General features: G+C 50.8%; 1 protein-coding gene across 1 annotated transcript in view; it reads right to left on the bottom strand.

The window, feature by feature from the left end:
• Window positions 1-22,470, bottom strand: part of nrp2a (neuropilin 2a) — a 54,802-nt gene that overhangs the window by 3,400 nt on the left and 28,932 nt on the right. The window contains exons 4-15 of the mRNA XM_062447590.1: window positions 22,142-22,378; window positions 20,902-21,057; window positions 20,520-20,689; window positions 19,939-20,094; window positions 13,993-14,137; window positions 12,631-12,983; window positions 12,379-12,523; window positions 8,076-8,144; window positions 7,683-7,841; window positions 4,894-5,159; window positions 4,667-4,763; window positions 3,189-3,221 (exon numbers count right to left, since the gene is read on the bottom strand). Coding sequence (XP_062303574.1) covers window positions 3,189-3,221; window positions 4,667-4,763; window positions 4,894-5,159; window positions 7,683-7,841; window positions 8,076-8,144; window positions 12,379-12,523; window positions 12,631-12,983; window positions 13,993-14,137; window positions 19,939-20,094; window positions 20,520-20,689; window positions 20,902-21,057; window positions 22,142-22,378 — 1,986 coding nt within the window. The remainder of the gene's footprint in view (window positions 1-3,188; window positions 3,222-4,666; window positions 4,764-4,893; window positions 5,160-7,682; window positions 7,842-8,075; window positions 8,145-12,378; window positions 12,524-12,630; window positions 12,984-13,992; window positions 14,138-19,938; window positions 20,095-20,519; window positions 20,690-20,901; window positions 21,058-22,141; window positions 22,379-22,470) is intronic.

The following is a 22,470-nucleotide window of genomic DNA, read 5'->3' as shown; positions in this document are numbered from 1 at the left end:
CAATATGGCCGCCGCCAGAAGAATCAGGGCGCCCCCGGAAGCCATTACGTAATACCAGTGGACTGGTAAGGGTGGCACTGCCAGGGAATCTACTGTGGGGTCGCTGGCGACGGGAAGGTCTCCCCCTGGTGGAGAGATACAGAATAGTTGGCCAGGGGAGAGAGAGGTGAGCAGCCTTTAAAGAATTTTTTTTTTTTTAACTTTATTTTCATCTCTCTTTTCTCTCCCATGGGCACATGCAGAAGCATGCTGGTTCAAAAACTCCATCACAACAATATTAAGGAAAAGTGGGAATTAAAAGCTAATACAGTAATAGAGGATGAGTTATGGGATAAACTCTGTTATAGGTGCCATAAGGGAATTAACAGTCAACAGAGGAAGGAATTCGACTGGAAAATTAAAATACGTTATTTTCATACTCCTCTGGTTACTTCAAACTTTGTAAAAGACCCCTCTGCAGCTTTATGCTGGAGACAATGTGGTAAAATAGGTGACTATACACATATATTTTGGGACTGTCCAGTAGTCCTTGCGTATTGGAAAAATATTAAAGAAGAGATGGAGAAAATCATAAAAAGAGAACTCCCCTCAGATGTAAGTTTTTTCTTACTGGGTGTCATATCGGTTGATGTTTTCAATGCTGACCAAAGATATATTTTACGTGTATTACTACTAATTGCCAGAAAAAAACATTACGGCTAATTGGAAGTCTGTGAAATCAGTAACTGAATGGAAACAGAGACTGGTTTATATGATGGAAAATATTAAGGCATCACTACAATTGAAAACTGCCCTTTTTAATCAGAGATGGCACATGGTTAAAGAATATTTCAATCTGTAAACGTATATATATATATATATATATATATATATTTTTTTTTGTATATATACATTATATATTTCATATCATTATATGGCTGTATATTATTGTATCATGTTTGTGGAGATGTGAACATCCATATTAGGTACAGTAATATACATATACAGAATATTTGTATTTATTATTATTATTATTTTTCTCTGTATTACTCTTGTTATTTTATCATTCGTCTGAGGTAATGTTCCTTTTGTCTTGTTCTGTGAAAAACATAAATAATAAATAAGTTAAAAAAATAAAAATAAAACTCCATCACAAAAAATGCCAAATGAATCAAGATGCGTCATATGAGCGAAGCAGGTTCAGGCATGGCACTCGGGCAGCGCCTGTCATATCACCCATCGCCGTGCTCTCAGGCCATAGGCTCAGCTCGATAGGCGGCGCTATAAAGACGCTCCATGCACGCACACGCATTGTCTACCTGCTGTCTGCGCTGCTGCCACCCACCACCATCCCCTTCTCCCCCATGTGGTCTGTCTGTTCTCCCCGTGGGGGATTTAACTCGTTGCTCCCCGCCTCATGTCATGCATGTGCAGTGAAGGCGGGGAGCGCTTCCCCATGTACATCCATTCCGCCAATGTAAAACCATTTGTCATGTGTAAGAATAAATGGTGAAATCAATCACGTGAGTGTCTTGACTGAACTGATAAAAGCTTTGCTTGCAACCAGCAATTAATGGTAAGGGGATTTTCACACCAAGAGCAATATAGATTTTGACGTTGGAAGCAATCCAATGATCGATACAATATAAATGATTCAGAGAACTCTAAGGTATTGACCTGGTGTGAAACAGCAGCCATAGTAATTAACTATAACAAAAGCCCATAACAAATCTATCAGGGACACAGCAATCCTCGTTTTCTGTTAACAGACAAAGTTCCATATAGTTCACCGAGCAAGGCTTAATCATGCAACAGCCAGCCAACCCCAGGTAGCTTCTGGTAGCTTCCAAAATCCCTCTCAGTTGATACGTAGTTGGGAATGTCAGGCTGCCTGGGGTGAGAATTCATCTCGAAAACAGATCCTCCTGTTCCCATCTTTGTTTTTGCTACATTCTCCTTCATCATTCTCTTGGCCAGCTCTCTCCTCTCTAAGCCAAGCCATATATGTCCTTGGATACGATCCCAACTGCTCCTCCACTCTGATCCCCTGGCCTCAAATCCCTCCAACGTTTCCGTCACAATCTCACAAACAGACTCCTCCAAGAACACTCCTACTTACACAGGCCTGCAGAGGGGAAACAAATGTCTTCAGTGGTCCAAAAGCTTCGAGCTAAACAAGGATCTTAACTATGTCACTTCAAGTCTGGTAGAAAAGCAGAGAGAGAGAAGGAGAGAGAGAGAGAAAGACAAAGAGAGAGAGAGAGGTGGAAATCCTTTTGAACAGGTTGCGTGTTCGACTCAAAGCTCAATCCACGCACAGTCCTGGACCGTGTCGCATAATGACAGAGGGGAAATGGTGCGTAGACCTGCTACTGCACACAGCTCACACTCATTAGAGAGCGCTGAGGAGAGGACCACTGCTCAGTCACTCTATCTGATGACTTCCACTGGGGACTCTGTGTGTGTGTGTGTGTGTGTGTATGTGTGTGTGTTAATATGAGCAGCCCTGAGAAGAGCTGTGAAATTGCACACACTTCAACTTTACAAACACAAACTGCCAAACTCTTCTCTCATTGGAGCACAGTATGAGATGCCGGAACACTAAACATCAAGTCACATCATCCATCTCATACAGCAGAGAGTCTCTTTTTGATGAGACAGACTGCTATTGAAAATCCTGTATGCATTATCAAACGGACATGAGAAAAATATTATTTTTGAACGCCTCGAAAATGTATGTTGCCCTTGGTTTAGGTACCCTTTGAGGTAATTTTTTTTCAGTTCAGTTTATTCCAACGGTTTAACAGAGCTTGAAAAGTCTATTCAAAAACATCTCCTACTAAAAGTGTTTTGAGTCTACCTTGATCGAATGTCAAAGCAACTTCAGTCGAAAGTTCTCTATAACTTAAGCTTATTAACGTTTTGATGCCGATGCTGTTGAGAATCACAATTACGAAAGAAAGGCAGCATAAACCAAGCAATGCACAGCTCTTGCATCCTCAGACCAGCTCAGAATAGGTTGGCTTGCCTGGACAAATCTTTCTTACGGGCTATTTCTGAGGGCATCCTCTCATCTTTGCCACCAAAACAAAATCCCCATGAGCCATCTTGAGAATCAGCCAAAGCTGTTCAGTGCAGACCAGCGAGCAAAAAGCAAGCACATTCAAACAGGAAATGACATCCTGTCACCAAACACGGCGCCAACTCACCTGTCATATCAGGAGGGAAGGCACTGAAGGGCTCTGAAAAAGAACAACAAAAAAAAGAGATGATTACTCAAAATATAGCTTGTGGAGGAAAATCAAATGCCAAGGAAATGTCAAGACTATCAAGACAAATTCCTTGGGAAATTCGAGGAAAACTCTTTGCTTAATAATTATGAAATCTTGCTACTTTCCTCAGGTGAATTCAACTTTCAAGTGGAGTTTATTATGTGCATTTGTTGAGACTTTTTAGTGGAGCGTGTGAAGGTAAGGCTTTGGGTTTATCGCAGGGGTACAGGGAAGTTGGTGCTAGCTGGTTGCTCACACACAGAGCACAACCTTGCATTTGATTACTTGGAATGGAAACAAAGGGGAGGGGGAGGGCGAGAGGGGGGGGCGAGAGGTGACTTGGGAATAAGGGGCTTTTTGGAGGGAACGCCAACGCGCTGTGAGAAAAAAAAGCCTTGACTGTGTCTGGTGATAAGCACGGTCCCAGCATGCTTTGGGACAAGCAAGGAGGACGGGAGACGGAGGTGGAGAGGGGGAAACAGCATGGCGGCACTTCCTGTATGGCGGCGTGGTGCCGCGCGGGGGGGGGGGGAGGGGGACGTGATTTCACCTGTCATCTCTGACCTACTCTGCAGTAACGCATCCCGCTGTTTCAACGCGCACAGGCGCGAAACGTGTGGCGAACACGCGCACACGTGCAAAAACAACGTGTGCTCACACGGTGTCTCTGCATCCGGACTCGAAAAGGCACGTTTTGGCTGTCAGTCAATACGGGTGACGGCAGGTTTGGCTCTGAGCACACGGCCTGCCTCTGATCTGGTTAAGCCCCCTCACCAAAGCCCCTGCTCCGGCTGGATTAGCCCGCGACGTTCACACCAGCACTGGAGCTGCTTGGGAGAAAAAAAGGAGTCTGTCTAGTAATTCCCTTTGACGGTTCTGGAAAAAGCTCTGTTTACAAATACGTCAGGAGAGGAGAGGAGAAATCTAATGAAACATAGATTAGCATCGCTGGGCCCACAGGGCGTTTGTGGCCTAGTTTCTATTCTTCTTCTTGCGGAGGAATAGCACTGTTATTTTCCTCTCTTCCTTTCATCTCAACTTCCAGGCTTTTAATGGAGCGCCGAGGCTGTTCCGAAGACTTGACTGAGGGGACGGGAACAGGGGGAGTGTGTTGGGGGGGGAGCAGGGCGGAGGGGCGGAGGGTGATGAAGAGGGGCGGCGTTCGTCGCAGCGCGAGTGTGACAGTTCAAAGACCCCGACGGGGAGAGGAGGAGGAGGTGACGGAAGGGGAGGACTGCGCGACGAAGGAGAGAAGGAAGGAGGGACGTTAAGAAGGAGTGCTGGCGGGGCTTGCGGGTGGAGGAAGGGAAGTGGGTCGCTGGAGGGTCATAGGGCAGTGTCTGTCTGTCTGTGTGTGTGTGAGAGAGAGAGAGAGAGTGTGCGTCTGAACACAGTCCACTCCTCCGCAGACTTACGTGTGCACTCCTCCAGCCGCGTTTCAGAACCCATGTGGATGTTGTCTATCCAGATGTGACCTGTGGTGCCGCGGTCAAAGTACCCCTCCATCACCACCTGCCAGACCAGCAGAAGGCTAGGTTAGAACACACCCCACACCTGCCAGAACACTGCTAATCCCACAACCCTTCCCCAAGACCTCCTGTTCTGGGTGATGGGGTGGGGGGTGGATGGAGGTGTTGGGTACCTGGAACTCTTTGGGGGAGCGAGGCAGGATGGTGCGGCCCTCCTTCCACACGGGGCCCTGGTCGCCCCTCAGGGTCCACAGGAGGGTCTCCTCTTGGTGGGCATCGCGGAGCAGCACCCTCAAGTTGCCCTGGGCCTCCCCCCACAGCTGGTAGGAGAAGAGCAGGCAGAGGGGCCCGGTGTCGGCCCCCACCGTGGGGCTCAGGATCCTGGCTCGCTGCTGCTCCGTCTTAGGGCTGGCCTCGATGTACAGGTAGCTGCTCGGGTCTGGGGGCAGAGATCACACGGGTTGCGCGGAACGTTAGAATCAAGGTTAGCACGGACACACTAGGTTCATTAGAAATGAACCGGGCTTGCGAATCCAGGGTCAGACACACAATGGGCGCAGGATGTGACACGTAAACACAGCAGGCTGAAGAATAGGGGAGAGGAGGGAGTCGATCTCCGCTGGAGTTTACCAACACTCAGACCTAACCCCAGGGAGCCATTCCCATTGCCGTCCAGGTAGTAGTGCTTACACAACAACATTGTCTCCAACACTCGCCTCCTCTCTCCGTCGTTCACAGAGGATGTTTAGATTGTCGACTTGGATGACGACTGACATTCCATTGTACAAACGGAGACCACATCTTGATTTGTGCGTGCTTGCACATTTGTGTGTGCCTGCTAATTGCAGCTGTTGAGAAATCCTTTTTAATGTAAGTGGCCTTTCCGGAAAGTATCCAGTGTCAACATGTTCCTAACGATCTCTGATGGTTTATCGCCATGCAGACACGGGGTGTTGAAGCAGTTGGATGTGTGTTTGTGTTGGGGGGGGAGGGAACAAAGAACAATGAAAATGTGTGTGCGTGCGCGTGTGCGTGAGTGTAATGTGGCGGTTGCTATCGCATTCCTTTGAGGTTATCGCTTTTTATGTGAGTCTTAATATCAGCCATATGATCACAACGTCTGTGAAATAGATACACCATATTTAATGGTGTGCCACTGCTCCCGCTGCTGCTGTGAATGTGTGTGTGAGAGTGTGTGTGTGTGTGTGTGTGCGTGCGTTTGGGAGTGTGTGTTGGGATGTGCGTGTGTGTGTGTGTGTAGCCACTCTGCTTCATCTACCAGATCACAGTGATATTATCTGGGAGAAAAAGGCTTTCTCCCAGATGATAGCCCCCCTCTCTGCCTGCCACGCACCCAGACTTGCGTGTGTGACACTTCAGACAGCATGTGTGACAGGGCATCCCCTGGCCTTTCACAACCCTACGCTGTGTGTGTGTGTGTGTGTGTCTGAGTGTGGACTCCTCACGTGCGGTATCAGTCCGCACCGTGCGCATGAGTGCGTGTCTATGTTTAAGAGAGTGTGCGTCTCTTTGTACAAGAGTGTCGTGGCGAGATGTGTCGATAGGGTCTGCTTTACCCTGTCTGTCTGTGCGTGTGTGTGTGTGTGACCTTGTGCTTTTTCATCCCTGATCCTAAAGCGTTTCGAAACCCATCTCTCCGCACCTCCATCAGCCTCTTCTGAAGCCATTGTTCTGTCGCTTGTTCTCTAGTCAGCGCCTCATGCTCCCATACAGAGCCAGAAACATTATTAATCCATTTCACAGTAGTCCCCCGCAGCTAAACGTAGGCGATGCTCCATTTATTAAACACACGTCTAGTTTAGGGGGAAGCTTTGATAGTCTTGTTCTGCACTAAGAGGTTAGGCGGTCACTTTGTCTGTAGGTCTGTGGGTCAGGGAAACATCAACACCCAGAGGGCTAGCACAGTCTTGTGATTGGATATTTTGGCTAGCACTTTTGACCTAAGACCTCTATCGGGACCCCGAGGACGCCGATATAAAACCTGATACCAGGTCCTGCAGCTGGGAAGCGTCGCTGTAGATACACAGCATCCAACCTGACAGAGCTAGGGAACTGCTGCCAGCCCTGCTGACAAACACACCCGCTTTGAAGTCACGTTGAAGACTGTTACGAGGTAAATAAGTCACGCTTCAAAAACTTTTTGGAAACCGTCCGTTGCCCCGGTGAACGCCTCCCTGTTCTTGGGGCCCAGGTGACACGAGAGACTTCTGAGCACGTGCAGTAAGGATGCACGCGCCCCCTATAATTCTCTCCAGCTGGATCCATGGCTTGTTAAATCTTTCATTGAAACCCATTTGAACTAAATCAAAACCAATGAATTTTGAAACAAGGTCAGGATAACAATCCCTTCCCAGTGACTGCAAGAACCTCAAACTAAAAGTCAGAAACCCCACAAGAAAACGGCTCCTTTCTTAAATTAATATGCCAAAAGCTTCATTTTTTGATCCTCAGCGCATGTATGAAGGGAAATGAATAATAATTTATTCAAGGAGGCTCTAAGTACATGGCAGTCTACTTAGCATCCAGGGATCTGCCTCCAAGGTAATCGAGTGCTGAGGACGCTCTGCTGGGAATGCTGCTTTTCCTCTGGAATCTCCTGCTCTGAACTTAATTAGAGCTACTGGGTCTTAACCCCTTCCTTCCATGATCCTGGCGCTCGTGTTCCAGTGACACGTTTCCTTCACACTGAGCACGAGTTCTAAGTAGCCGCATGGCTTCATAATCCCAAACCGACAATGCTACATGACACAGTGTGAACAGTATGAACATATTGTACGTGTGTGAATATATAAATGCGTGTGACCTACATTTTAGGACGGCAAAATAGGAGCTGGGACTCAAACCCTATAAGCGACATGTGTAGGAATACCGAACGAGTGGAGCTAGGGAAAGACATGGGGGGGGGGGGGTTCTCTGCGACGCTGTGCCCGCAAACACTCACCCATGGTGGGGAGAGTGAGGTCCAGGCTGCTGCCCTGTGCTGGGGTTCTGGAGCTGACGTGGAGAGACCAGTGCAGAGGGGCGCTGGGGTCATGGGTCCATCCACACAGACCCTTGTCAAAGTCACAGAGCCCTCCCATCGAAGGCGAGGAGCTGGCTACTTGACAGCAAAGTGCCAGTTGACAGATGGGTGGTGGGGAAAAAAAAGAAATTGCCAGTGAGAAAAAAGCCCTGATTTCAAGTCATTGGAAAAATACATTCTCACAACAACAAAAAAGACAGACGTGACATTTGAATTGGTTAACAAACAGTATGTGGATTATTTCAGGGGATTCAACAAAGGAGTTAATGGGAGAATTAATGAATGGACATTATTCATAGACAGCCGTCTAACCTGTGGCCGTGCTGGCGTTCATGTGGACAGACACCGTGGGCGTGGCCGTGTCAGCCAGAGTGCTGGTTTCTATGGGGATCACACAAAATAAACATACATAATTTCCGGCGCCTGTCACATCTACCACTTTTCAAAAAAAAAAGAAATTGACAGAAAGTTGCTTGAATTTCCCATATAATTAGATAGACATTTAGACGGGGTAATAATCCCTTTGCTTCCAGACGGTTTTCGGAAAATGAGTGAGAGAGTGAGAGTATGAGGTCATCATCTAACAGTCCATCCCTCCCTCCCTCCTTCCCTCCATCCCTCCCACAAGGTTTAGAGACAGGCTGAGACAGGCAGAGATAGCCCCTGAGGCCCAGTGATGTTGTGTCTGTAAGCACAGGCATCTGTCTCCAAGGCCTGGTCAGGCCGCACACACACACACACACACACACACACACACACACACAGACAGACGCACGCACACACACACACACACACACACACATCTGTAAAACACCTCCCAGTTCCACCACATGCTCTGCAGTCTTCTTCAGGAATGTTAGCCGGGATAACGACCTCTGCTATTATGAGCAGATGGAACGGGGTAGCCCCACTTTTTGATGCAACGAGAGAGAGTTAGAGAGAGAGAAAACAGAGAGACAGAGAGAGAGTTAGAGATAAAAAGAAACAGAGAGACAGAGAGAAAGGGGGGTCGAGGGTCGTGACTGTCTGCTTCTTAGCTATGATTTAACCAAGCTCCTAATCACATTATCCTACATGTCTGGCCCTGTGTGTCAGTCTTCAACCTCCCTCACACACAAGCACCACAATCAGGGTACATGGTAAACCATACTACCCGTGTAGCAGGGATTTCAGTTTTCAAGGATTTAAGAAGGTCAGGGTGGTTGGCCGGCACTACAACTATTTCCAGGTGGGGCAGACGGACGTTGTTGACAGGGCTCGGGGTTGAGAGGCACAGGCAGGCCATGGATCATCGAAAGAAAGCAATGATTAGAGGAGGAGAAAAACACAAACGATACAAACACACATCTGGAACGGCCCATTCCCGCATCTGGATCTGTCAAGCGCGGAGCACATCGCTGGGGGGGGGGGCGACGGAAAGGGTGCCGGCGTTCAGCGTGATGTTTTTTTTTTTCTTTCATTCCGTGGCGCGGCGAACGCACCAGGAGCCCCTCGCCTTTTTAAGGCATCAAGGACAACAAACATGAAGGGGAGGCTGATTGAATCCGTTTTACGGAATATGCAACAAAGGGACTTCCTGAGGAAACGGCGCGGCGGGGGTCGCAGCAGGATGGACGGCTCACATGAAGGGGATGTGCCCGGCAGGGGGACGGTCCTGACATTAACCCCACGTTAATGTCACGGCCTTTACCTCAGCTATTAACCACCTAATAAGATTCTAATCACCGCCCAGAGACAGAGAGGGCCACCGGGCACCGAGGAGACCCCACTCTTCTCTAACCTTTCTATCAGATGAGAGCCTTTTACAGTCTCCCTCCCTCCCTCCCTCCCTCCCTCCCTCCCTCCCTCCCTCCCTCCCTCCCTATGTCTCTGTCTCTCTCCCGTCATCCTTCTGGTCTTCTTCCTCTTATTTGTATATCTACTGTTCTCAACTCAGGAAAAGCCTTTCTCTTCGTCTCTACCGACACACGCGCACACACACACACACCTTACACACTCATATGAGTCTATTAAGATTCTTCCAAGCCCTTGACTCTGTGCTTTCAAAGGTCAGGCCTTGTCACAGTGTAAACGTGCTGACCTTTTGTGGCGTGTGACAGAGGTGTCAGGGGTAGGGGAGAAGGGCTGGGAGACTGTGACCTGCTTGCCTAGCCCCAGGGTCTCCACTTGACATGTGCGAGCAAGCTGCCACTGAGCTGCAAGAAGATGCCTCCTGTAAGTAAGGATTGATTGTTGCAAATAAAGGCCTCCTTGCGCAGGAAAGGAACCCCTGCTGCACCAGGGGCCCCCTGTTGCAGAAGTGGGACCCCTGGTGCAGCAGGAGGCCCCCTATTGCAGAGGTGGGGCCCCTGGTACAGAAGTGGGCCCCCTGGTGCAGATGTGGGCCCCCTGGTGCAGATGTGGGCCCCCTGGTGTAGCAGGAGGCCCCTTGTTGCAGAGGTGGGCCCCCTGGTGCAGCAGGAGGCCCCCTGGTGCAGCAGGAGGCCCCCTGGTGCAGCAGTGGTCTTTCCTGTGCAGGGCAGCACCTGCTGATGTGATGGGCCACCTGGTGCAGGGGGTGAGCTCATCCTAAAGGGTCTGGGGTACCAGTCTGATGTTACAGAGTTAAGGGGGATTGCTGGGGGATTTCAAAGGAATGCATGTACACACACATTCACACACACATGCAAACACACATCGGGGTACACACACACACACACACACACACACACACGCACACACACACACACACACACAACCCTTTCTGGAAAACAGCCATAGATCTTTCCAAAGAAACTTAGTCAGCAATATATGAGCAGAGGAAAAAAACACACAAAACAACTTCAATTATGTAGAAAGCCTTTCTGTAAATCTCTTCTTGGCAGCGTGCACACAATCCTCAGGATGCATGCTGGGAAAACTGGCTGCTTTCTCAGTGATTCAGAAGACATCAGTAAGGTAGTGGTTCTGCTAGGAGGGAGGTCATCACCCCACACTGGCTCCTATTTCTCTCAGAGGAATACTCAGACCCTGGCAACCGTTTTAAGGATTTTTCTCTATGCTGAAGGTACACCCATGAATAGCTACATTTGGAGTGAAACTGTATCGATCTTGATAGATTAAAGATGATGTATGCATGCAGCTGTGACACCAGAGATATATGTATGTATTAATGTACGTGTGTGTGCGTGTGAGAGAGATGGGATCCAACCAGAACAACAGTGTGGACCGACAAGAGTGCGAAGAGGGGGAGTGAGTGATGAGAAACAGGAGGAAGGGAGGAGGGAAAGAACAAAAACATTGACAGACCCACGCACTGGGCCTCGGGGTGGGAACAGGGAGAGGAGAGGAGAGCGAGCCGAGAAAAGGAGAATGGAAACAGAACCATGTGTTTGAAGAAAGATCGAGGGAGAGGAGAAAAGGGATGAGAGGAGCGAAAAAAACTGGGGGTGGGGAGAAGTAATGGGATGGAGGGAACAGGAAACAAGACGTTTATATACAAGGAGAGGTAGTCAGTAAACACCTCTGACCCTACACAGGATTGCAGTAGAAGCTATCCCAACGGATGAGCCCCTGTTTCTAGATACAATAGTCTTCTCCACTTCAGGTGTGAAGGGGATTTAACATCGAATTTGGAAGGATCAGTCCATGTCCTCTAGGTTGGGGGGGGGGGGGGGGGGTTGGTGTTAGAGAGCAGTGGCTATGGCAGCAGGGAGACATGTCCACGTAGTTTCACAGTGTCTGTTGTTCTCGTGGGATAAGGAAGTGTGTGTGTGCGTGTTTACCAGGCTGGAGACGGATGATGGCCAAGCGTGAATCTGTTTATGTGTGAGCATGTGTGTGGGTCTCTAGTGTATTTGTGGGGTAGCAGATGTCTGATGTTTATATGTGTGTGTGGGTGTGTGGGTGTGGCACTGTTCAGCGGTGTGTGAGGGTGATGTAGTCTTCTTAATATTTCATCCCTCTGCTGTTTCTCCTCACCAGTGCAGAGCAGGGGGAGAACAAGGCCATTAACGCACAGCAAGAGTGTGTGTGTGCGTGTGTGTGTGTGTGTGCGTAGGAACTCGTGTCTCAGACAGCCTGTGTGTGTAAGTTCCAGTAGGAACCTAATGTGTGTTTCGAACCTCGTTGTCAACACTTTCCTTCAGGTATCCCACTGAGGGATAAGGTGTAGGTACTGGGTGTGCATTCAAGTGTGTGTGCGTGATTGTGTGTGTTTGTTTGTGCATGTGTGTGTGTGTGTGTCTGTGGGGGTGTTAAGCCCACTGCTCCGTGCTGTAGTTCAGGCGTCCTGTATAGTGCAGTGGGAGCAGTCAGTAGTGAGAGTCAAGATTCCAGATGTGTCTGCAGCTATTGCTCACATCTGGAGAACAGACCACACCAGGACACACACATACACACACACACACACACACACACGCACACACACACACACACAGAATACAGTACCTCAGGGATGGATTCCTAAAACCCAACCACACTCCACTCTTCTTCCAAACCCCCACCACCTCCCTCTCCAAATTTCCGAGCCTTTTTCCCAATCTTGACCCCACTCTCCGGTCAACACACCCTCAAACGGCTAGTGCGGCGTGTGTTACACACGCAAACACACACACACACACACGCTGATTGGTACCTGGCAGGTCACAGCCGAGGACTTCTACCCTCATCCCGATGCCAGCAGGAGACCACCTCTCGGGGTAGAACCTGACCAGCTGGGCCACGGTCTCCTCAAAGCGCCGCAGCTCCGGAGTGTCATAGTGGGTGTTCCCCTCAAACACCTGACGCACACACAACACACAGCACGCCCCGTTACCATCACCATCCTGGCCTGGATACAGTTTTTGAAGCTCTGCTTCAACACACAAGTGAACACAAACACACCAACCTTAGGCAGACTGGTCTTGCTGTCCATGATGAAGCCCCAATCCTTCCCGTCCAGGCTGTGAGCCACGCGGTACTTCCGAACGAAGGCCCGGTTGTCGGTGCTGCCCGCCCCCGTCTCTCCACCCCGCGCCCCCTGGGTGATCACGCCCCGCACCGTCCTGGGGACCCCCAGGTCCACCTGGAGCCACTCCTCCCCGGCCAGGGGCTGCTCGGGGGCGGGGAACCAGCCGGAGCGGCTGGCCACCAGACGGGCTGCCCCGGGAGACCACATCATGTCCCGGACAGACGAGGCCGAGATCTGGGCGTCTGGGAGCAGGCCGGAGAGGAGGCCCTGCATCTCTGAACATGGAGCATCTATGGTGGCGAGGAGAGAGAGAGAGACAGAGAGAGAGACAGAGAGAGAGACAGTGAGAGAGAGAGAGGGGGATGAATGGCGGTGGTAGGCAAGGTTGAATGAAAGCGAGGGAGGGAGAGGCGTAGAGAGAGGAGGACAAGAGAGAAAGGCGGTGACGGGTAGACAAAGAGGTAGAGAAGGAGGACAGAGGGATGGGAGGGGGCGGAGAGAGAGAGAACATTAGGAGGACTGACGGTGGTCGGATAAGTACACAGATCAAAGTTTCATGCAGTTATGTCATAGCACAAGCAGAGCTTGCTGTATTACGCATGTACGGCACAGGAAGTGAACGCGTGTGTATGCATCTCTGAGGTCACTGCATTGGAGGTGTGTGTACTACGAGTACCTGAGAAAAACGCAACTGTGCTGGTGGTCTACGAGAGCAAAGTGAATCACAGCTCTTGATGTGAAAGTGAATAGAGCACCATGAATATTAGATGGTGTCTAATATCGGGTCCAGCAATATCAGACAGATTGTCTGGCTCGGGAGGAATCGCAAAGTGTGTAAGGATGTGAGAGAGTAAAAGAGAGAGTTCGAGAGACATGGGTGAGAGCGATGGAGGGAAGGCGCGTTTGGTCGTGAGTAGAGTTCAGGGTCTTCTATGTCGGTGTGTGTCTTTCTGGGCGTGTGGGTGTAAAATATGATTTTGTGAGTGGGACTGTTTGACACAGGCAACAACAACACAGGCATGAATACACGCACAAGCGCACGTAAGCGAGTTAAATCGCACAAAAACAAAAAAAACACAACGAATAAATGCCGCCCACCGGCGTCATCAAAGAGCTGGCTTTTCGATGGCGTAGCTGGTAAACACACATTGTTTACAGACGTGTCTCATTCTCCGAGGGCCCTGAGTTGAAACCCCAGAGTGCGGCAAAATTATGAGGGAGCAATTATGATGGGCGGAGCGATTCCCCCCTCCCCCCCGTGACGGGCATGCGCCCTCGCACACACACACACACACACACCTGTGATCTGGCAGCCGTAGAGCTCGAAGCGCAGGGCGATGCCGTTCCTCCAGGTCTGGGGCCGGACACGGACGAAGCGGGCGAGGACAGGCTGGGGCACGCGGTTCAGAACCACCTCCGATGGGTCTGTGTTAGCATGGAACACCTGAGGAACAAACACACACACACAATAGGGGATGTTTAGATTGACACACACACACACACACAAACACACACACTGAGCCCACAGTGGAGTCTTGCTCTGCTGCACACAAACACAGGCGGGGCCAAAGCAGAGACAAGCCAAACAGATATCCAATGACACGAGTGCAGCTGTCTATGTGTTCCCGGGGCTCAAGGCGGGGGGGGGGGGGGGGGGGAGACGGTGGACAGAAGGATGGATGGAGCGATGGAGGGATGGGAAGATGGGTGCTTTATCTATCCGTCCATTTCTACATCTTCACCCTGAGGTGAAACAACATGACAGGGACAGACACGATTGCATCTCACAGGAAGTCCCCCCCCTCCCCCCCCAGGTGGGCAGGATGTGAGGGGAGCACACTTCCTGTGGTGCCCGCCCTAGAGCAGCTATGTCCGCCCCCTCCCAATCCCCCCCCCCCCTTTCTCCTTCAGGGGGAGGGTTGGGAGGTCAAAGGGCAGATGGGATTGGAGGAGATGGCTCTCTTCCTCTTCAGGAAGGAGAGACGTCCCAGCATGCTCCTGGTCAGAGAGGAACCTCCTTTACTCTCCCTGGTGTCCAGAGCCCTTCCTGAAACCACACCTTCGACATACTCCGAAAACAAGCTCTCTATCTCCGGTGTCTGACCCACCTTCCCTTTCCCTCCCTCTGTTTGCTCTCTGTCTGCCGTCATCCCTCCCTCTGATCATCTGTCCTTCATTCCTCGCATCCGCCCCGCCCCCCCAAGTCCCACCAACTTCCTGTTTCGTGTGGGTCATTGACAGTTTGAAAGCACACAGATGCAGGAAACCGCAGGGTCCTCCATAGGGATGTGATAAAGCACACACACACACACACACACACACACACACACTGTGAACTGTTAACTGTCGGTCCATCAGTCTATAGGGACTTCCTAGACACAGTATTGGATATGGGACCAAAGCCACTATCAGCAGCCACCATATCACACACAGACAGACCAGTACTGTGGCCCTCAGAGACAGCAGACTCAGAAAAACAGACTGGCTCAGTCAAATAAAGAACATGAAAAAAATACAGTAAAAAAATTGTTTCACAAAGACTTTCACATTTACGTTTATAGTTTCAGACAGACTTGAAACCAAGGCCTGAAGCTGGGTTTGAACCGTGACAGGGTCAGCTCCACTGGGAGGAGCTGGAACCGGGAGTCTGTCCGCTGCTGGGTTTAGTGCTGAGCAAAGAGCTGTGGTTTGGCCTTCATACGAGAAGAGGAAACACACACACACACGCACGCACGCCAACAAATGCACACACAGACACACACAAAGCTCGCACACACCCATTCGCACGCTTTCATACATGCAAACACGCAAACGAATGCATGCATGTACGCACACACAGGCTCACACACGCACGCACTGGGCTGGAGGACAAACAGCACCACTTCTTAGGTGTCCACCTGTGTGTGGGGGAGCAGCCTTGGGTGCCACTGACCCGTCTCAACCAATCAGAACATTCCTTCTGGGAGACAGAGCATGAAAGAACACCAGGGGGACACAGACTGTGACCTCACAGGGAGAAAGAGAGGGAGAGAGGGCGAGAGAGAGAGAGAGAGAGAAACAGAGACAAAGAGAGACACAGAGTGAACGAGAGACAGACAGATAGAAAGAGAGAGCGAGAGAGAGCAAGAGCAAGAGAGAGAGAGAGCGAGAGAGAGCGGGAAAAGAGGCTGGAATTGAAAATTGGGCTGGAAAGCCACAACAAATATGGGAAAACGTGGAGTGAGGTAAGAAAAGGTAAAAGGTAAAAAAGATTCATCCCCAGTTCCCTCCATTTCCTCTTCCTCTACCCAGGGGGCCTGCGGGGGTCTCATCCTGACCTCTGACCCCACCCCTCACGCCTGTCAGCAGGGTCAGAGGGCAGCGGACGGAGCACGCAGCTGGGACCCAACAACTGATCACCTTGGCCCCCCCACCTGCGGTCACGGTGACAGTGCGACAATCGAGTCAACATGGATCCTTACATTTACATTTAGTCATTTTAGCAGACGCTCTTATCCAGAGCAACTTACAGTAAGTACAGGGACATTCCCCCGAGGCAAGTAGGGTGAAGTGCCTTGCCCAAGGACACAACGTCATTAGGCACGGCCGGGAATCGAACCGGCGACCTTCTGATTACTAGCCCGATTCTCTAACCGCTCAGCCACCTGACTCCCTGGATCCTGAATTTCAAACATGTGGAGCTGCTACTCCTGTCTGTCCTGGTGATCACTGCAGACAGACGGGTGGGGCTGTCGGCAGGGCGGAGGAGGTGGTGGTGTGTGTGTGTGTGTCTGGTGCCTGGCAGCTCTAGGTGTGTGTGATGGTGTACGAGTGCTTGTTTATGGTGTGGAGTCTGCCGCTGCATCGGAGAGGGCGGGGGCATTAGTCTGTCGCCCGGGCGACCCCTGTAATCTGCCTAGCGACGAGGGGGTGGGAAAGGAAGCTCCGCCCCTTCTGCCGAGCGCAGGGATGGACAGGCTTAATTATTCATGATGTCATGTTGTGTCTCCTCGTGTGGCGGGTCATGAAATTATAACGAACCCCACCCTGAGTGCCCCCCCCATCCCCTCCCCTCCCTCCCCCAGGGTGACAGTCCGACTCTATGATGGACACAGACAGGACACCATGGGTATTTAACTATTGATCACCCCAGAGTAGAACGGGGTCACCGTGAAGGAGAAGCAGAGGGTAGGCACACACACACAGGTCTACATATTCACAGATCACAAACTCGCACACATGCTCTGCGTTACCTTCGTGCTGCTACATATACTTCTCTCTCTCCCTCTACCTCTGTCTGTCTTTTTCTCCTGTCTCTCTCTCTCTCCCGCTTTCTCTCTCTCTCTCTCTCTCTCTCTCTCTCTCTCTCTCTCTCTCTCTCTCTCTCTCTCTCTCTCTCTCTCCCGCTCTCTCTCTCTCTCTCTCTCTCTCTCTCTCTCTCTCTCTCTCTCTCTCTCTCTCTCTCTCTCTCTCCCTCTCTCCCTGTCTCTCTCTCTCTCTCTCTCTCCCTGTCTCTCTCTCTTTGCTTTCGGCACTCCGCTGTTTCCACAGCCGTGTTTTCCTTGAAGCTGATGGCACCACTGGGAGATGTGGCCAGCTCTGCACAAGACATTATTCTCTCTGTCTCCCTTCCTCTTCATCCCCCTCCACCCTCTCTCCCTCCCACTGTCTCCCTCTCCCTCCCTCTGTCTCCCTCCCTCTGTCTCCCTCTCCCTCCCTCTGTCTCCCTGTATGAAGATGTTGACAGTAGGAACTGGTTCCAGCTGGCTGCTCTCTACTGGTGGCTCTAAGAGAGGCCAGCGGGGCTGGAGTGTGTGTGTTTGTGTGTGCGTGTTTGTGTGTGTGTGTGTGTGTGTGCGTGTCCGTCCAATGAACACTGAGGTACACTCCTTCATAATGGTCTTACACCCCCCTGCGCACTTGTTTTTGTCAGTGTCTCCCTCTGTGCCCCAATTTCAAATGGAAGAGTGCTTGTGTGTGAGTGTTCATGTGTGAGAGACACGGAGGGGGTGTGTGTGTGTGTGTGTGTGTGTGCGTGTGTGCGCGCGTCAGACACGGTGGGTGATTGAGAGGCAGACCAAACTGCTGTGTGGGCAGTTTTTTTTTCTGCTAGGTTACAATGTGACAGATTTAGCACACCAGCACAATGCTTTCCAGTAACACAATGCATGTTTATCATTTAAAGCAATATTAGTTTGAGAGGGCGTGGGTGTGTGTAAGGAATTTGTGCGCGCGTGAACGTGTACAGTATGACTGCATGCGTGTATGTATGAGTGTGTGTGTGTGTGTGTGTGTACATGAGTGTTGCTGAAATAGCTCCTTTGACTGAGGGTCACGTGTGCTTTGCGTGATGTGAACTTAACGAGTCACGCATGTCTGATCGCTGGAGTGGACCGGCCCCTCCACTCTGCTCCAGTGGTGCTCTGCTCTTAATCACACACAAGGCATTCTCTCTCTCTCTCTCTGGGCGTGAACCTTCACGCAGGCGAGGTCAACGTGCCGACGGTTCCTTGTCCTTCTGTCGCTAGCCACGAAACCGTGCTCCGCCCCCCTGCTGCCGGGCCACACACACACATATGCGTACATGCACAAACACGCACACACATACACAGACACACGTACACAGACACACGCACACTCTCTGTCTATCTCGCTCCGTCTCTCTCTCTCTCTCTCTCTCTCTCTCTCTCTGTCTCTCTCTCTCTCTCTCTCTATCTCTCTCTCTCTCTCTGTCTGTCTGTCTGTCTCTCTCCCTCTCTGTCAGCAGGAAGTGACAGGAAGAGGAATGGAGACAGATAAGCATGGACCCTTTACTGACAGTTAATTCATACCTGAAAACACTGACACCCTCACCCCCCCCCCCCCCCCCCCCCCTTGCCCCATTCCACACACACACACACGCACACAACTGCGAACGATTGGTCCACATCTGGTGTGCTGTATTGCTTCGGCTTCAAACTAACAATCAGTCTGTCTGTCCAATCAGAGAGGAGGCTCTACTCTCTCATCACCACACCCCCCTGTGGTGCTTCCTGGTTTAAAGTCTTGGGGGATCTCTGGGGGTTTAGCCCAGCCCAGCTCCCTGTCTGCACGCCACCATTGTTGGATTAGTAGACACGGAACACACACATCAGCTCAGAACCAGTGTGTGTGTGTGTGTGTGTGTGTGTGTGTGTGTCTGAGTATACAGGAGTTGTATACGAGTATGCATGGACATGTCTTCACAGGGGATTAGTAATCAGGACCTTGTCAGGACCTTGACCAACATCAACCCCCCCCCCCATGTCTCATTTCCTACCATCCACCCCCCTGTCTGTCACCCCCTCCATCCTCTCATCCACTCATCCTTCCATCCCCGTCAAAACACTCTAGACGGTCAGACCAGAGGTGGAGCAAAGGCGGATGGAGGGATGGTGGAGGAAGGCGGATGGAGGGATGGTGGAGGAAGGGGGAGGAAGTTGCCGCTCTGGAGTTTCTCATTTAAGTCTAAATCCATTTCCACTAATAATCGCCTCACATAGACTCTCCCCCACCACACACACACAGACCCCCCTCAGCTCAAAGCAATCACTGTAACAGACAGGGGCCCCACGGCCGGATGGGGAGTTAAAAGCAGATTATACTGGGCCTGCCCGACCAGCCATTCACTGTGTCTTCAACCTGTATTACTGGGTCAAAGGTGAACACAGACGTTAGATGAGATTACGTTAAACCTATGTGTTGGAAGCCATATGCTGGGGTTATTCCACTGTCCAGGGGCCCAGCTTATAAACAGGAAAACAACATACAGGCACATGCATCGAGGCATACTCACATACACACACACACACACACCCAAAGGGACAGCTTCCCATACAGTACATCCACACACAGTAGCATGGGCTCGCCCACGCACCAGGTGTGTTTACAACCCAGGTATGTGTGTGTGTGGAATGGATGATGAATAGCAGAGATAGATAAGGGCACACAGAGGACTCCATTGTTCTTGCTTGGCAGGTTCCCTCCTCCCCTGTCCTCTCTTGCGCCCTCTTCCTCCTCCCCTGCTGCCCTCCTCCCAGACTGGGGTCATGACTCACATCCATAAAGATCCCAGAGGGGAATCCTAGAAGATTTCCCAGAGTATCCCAAGAGTGGACCGGGGGGATGAATGTATTTATTTTCTCCCCATATACTCCCATTATCTCCTTGGTCTGACCACCTGGTCGTTCTAGGTGTTTTTCCCCCGGCTGCACCTCAGGGTTCCATGGCTGGGTTCTCCTACTGTACCTTGGGGTTCTTCCCGTGGCGGTAGGTCATCCAGTCCTCGCCGTTGGTGCTGACCTCCAGCTTGAACGTGGTGACGTAGTACGACTTTGTGGTCTCCTTGGAAACGGCGCCTTGGGTGGCGATGCCCGTCAGGACCTTGAGGAAGTGAAGGTCCACCTGAGAGAGAGAGAGAGAGAGAGAGAGAGAGAGAGAGAGAGAGAGAGAGAGAGAGAGAGAGAGAGAGAGAGAGAGAGCGGGATGAAGCTTATCCAGGTACCAGAGACAGGGACAGCATCTATTTGTCGTGTGTGTGTGTGTGTGTGCATGTGTTTGTGTCATGGGGGTGGGATGCTGCAGGCAGAGATCAATGGCACAGCATTCCATAGCATTCCTGAACAGCACCCTCATCAATCAAAAGGGTCAGCATGCACTCTGCACATCATTAGTGCATGCTGCATGGTTGTGTGTATGTGTGTTTGTGTGTATGTGTTTGTGTGTGTGATTGTGTTTGCATGTGTGCACAACAATAAAAAAATACATGAAGATACGAGCATGCATTTACTTTGTGTGTGTGTGTGTGTGTGTGTGTGTAGGCCCGGTACCTGGATGAACTCCTTGTTGCTGTCTTCGCTGGGGGTCCAGGCGTTGTCCATGTTGTTGAGGCGAGCCTGGCGAGGAGACCAGCGGCCGTCGTAGAAGGAGGAGGAGGCCGAGATCTGCTCGTCCGAGATCTTCCCAGACTCCAGACCAAACGCTGTGCTGCAGTGGAACGCTGGGGAGACCAGGGAGGAGAGAGAGAGCACCGTCAGGAAAGAGAGAGAGATGGAGAGAGAGAGATGGAGGACAGAGAGAGAGACACAGAGAGAGAGAGAGAGAGAGAGAGAGAGAGAGAGAGAGAGAGAGAGAGAGAGACGGAGAAAGCAAAAAATACATATTCATAGAGAAAATAGTGAAAGAGAGATAAAGAGAGATAATGCTACTCACTGTCGGTGACTTCCTTGTGTGTCATGTTGTAGCGAGCAGAGAAGCCATCCTTGGCCACAGCCATGTCAGTGCGGAACGACAAGGCCAGGAGACCGGACGATGATTGGATCTCAGGAGGGATCTTGGTGCCACAGTACCGACCAATCAGAGGGCCCACTGGGGACAAACAAACAACCACATATAGGTTTAGCTTAAACGATGAGATGATATTCTATGTTGGAATAGGAGTAAAAAAATAAAAAATAAACTGTCTCTCCCTTCGTTATCTCATATTTGCACTGTAAATCTCTAACCCAGCCTGAGATTAAAGGGTGTGTCTGAGACCTCACCCCTGGCTTTGAGAACTGTCCTGAGACCAGCCTCACAAACACACACACAAACACACACGCACAGACTGTCACAGCTTCCATCTCAATCCCACCAAGTCAACAGGATTAGACCCAAGACACTTCTCCTGGACAGCTGCATGGTCAGCTTGATCTGCTCCTGCCTTTCTCCCCTCCCCTCCCTCCTCCACGGTCAGTCTCTCTGCTAGGAACTAGAACTCACCCAAGGCTCCATTTCACCTCCCTTTAAGGACACAACTAGTATCAATTTCGAGTTCAATGTTTCTCACACAAAAATCCATTCTTTAATAGTTTTTTTGTTTACTGACTGAGCTGGAGTATTAACAAACTCGGAGCTGGCTCTGCATTCCAATAATGCTTTCTTTCCTTCCCTCCTCCTGTCCACAGTGCTGTCGGCTGATAGGAACCACAACTTTGATCTGGCACTCTCCAGTGGGCTCCCTTCCCTTCCTGATCCATCGCGATAGGCTGCCTTTAGACAACCCCGCCCCCCTAGGACTGCGATACCCATCATGCCCCTCACTCTCACTCTCCGTGGAGAGGAAGGAAGTGTTGTGATAAGGAGGGGGAAAGTGAAGGAGTGAGGGGGGGTGATGGAGGGTGTTGTTGTTGTGGGGAGGAAGCTGGTCATGGGAAAGACCTGGTGCTTGCAGGGTGAACCTAGGAGCATGACAGACCCAGTTTTGAGGGAAATCTAGTCCTTTCATCAAATATTTTAAGTCCTTACACATCAGTATGTACATACATGACTACTATCCTGGCTGTGTCGCCTGTCCTATCTGTACATTTAAGTGACCTCTTTCGCCAGAAAAACATTTGATTTGAACGTGTGCATTTGTGCGTGAGCAGGTGTGTGTGTGTGAGAGAGAGAGAGCGCGTGTGTGTGACCTCACCTTGGGGAAGTCCATCCCACACGTCCAGCCAGTCGTACTTGCAGTCGCCCTCTCCCACTCCCACCAGCAGGGGGTCGTTCTCCAGGTCAAAGGTCAGAAAGGTCAGGGTGATGTCCATGTGGGGCGGGGCCATGATGATGTAGGAACACTCCAGGTTGTGGGGGTACTTGTCCGGGAAGCCCGGAGACTCGATCACCCCGGAAGGACTGGTGAAATTCCGGAAACAGAACTCCGATCCTGGGGAACAAACATGTCGCATCGTGAACGATCCATCACACACAAGCAATCCCATGCTCCTGTTGGGGGCACTTTACAAAACCATTTGTCAC

This window comes from Osmerus eperlanus, chromosome 21 (genome assembly GCF_963692335.1).
Source record: "Osmerus eperlanus chromosome 21, fOsmEpe2.1, whole genome shotgun sequence".
Classification (NCBI taxonomy): Eukaryota; Metazoa; Chordata; class Actinopteri; order Osmeriformes; family Osmeridae; genus Osmerus; species Osmerus eperlanus.
The sequence above is the reverse complement of the archived record's forward strand: the minus strand, read 5'-3'. Positions and strand labels throughout refer to the sequence as shown.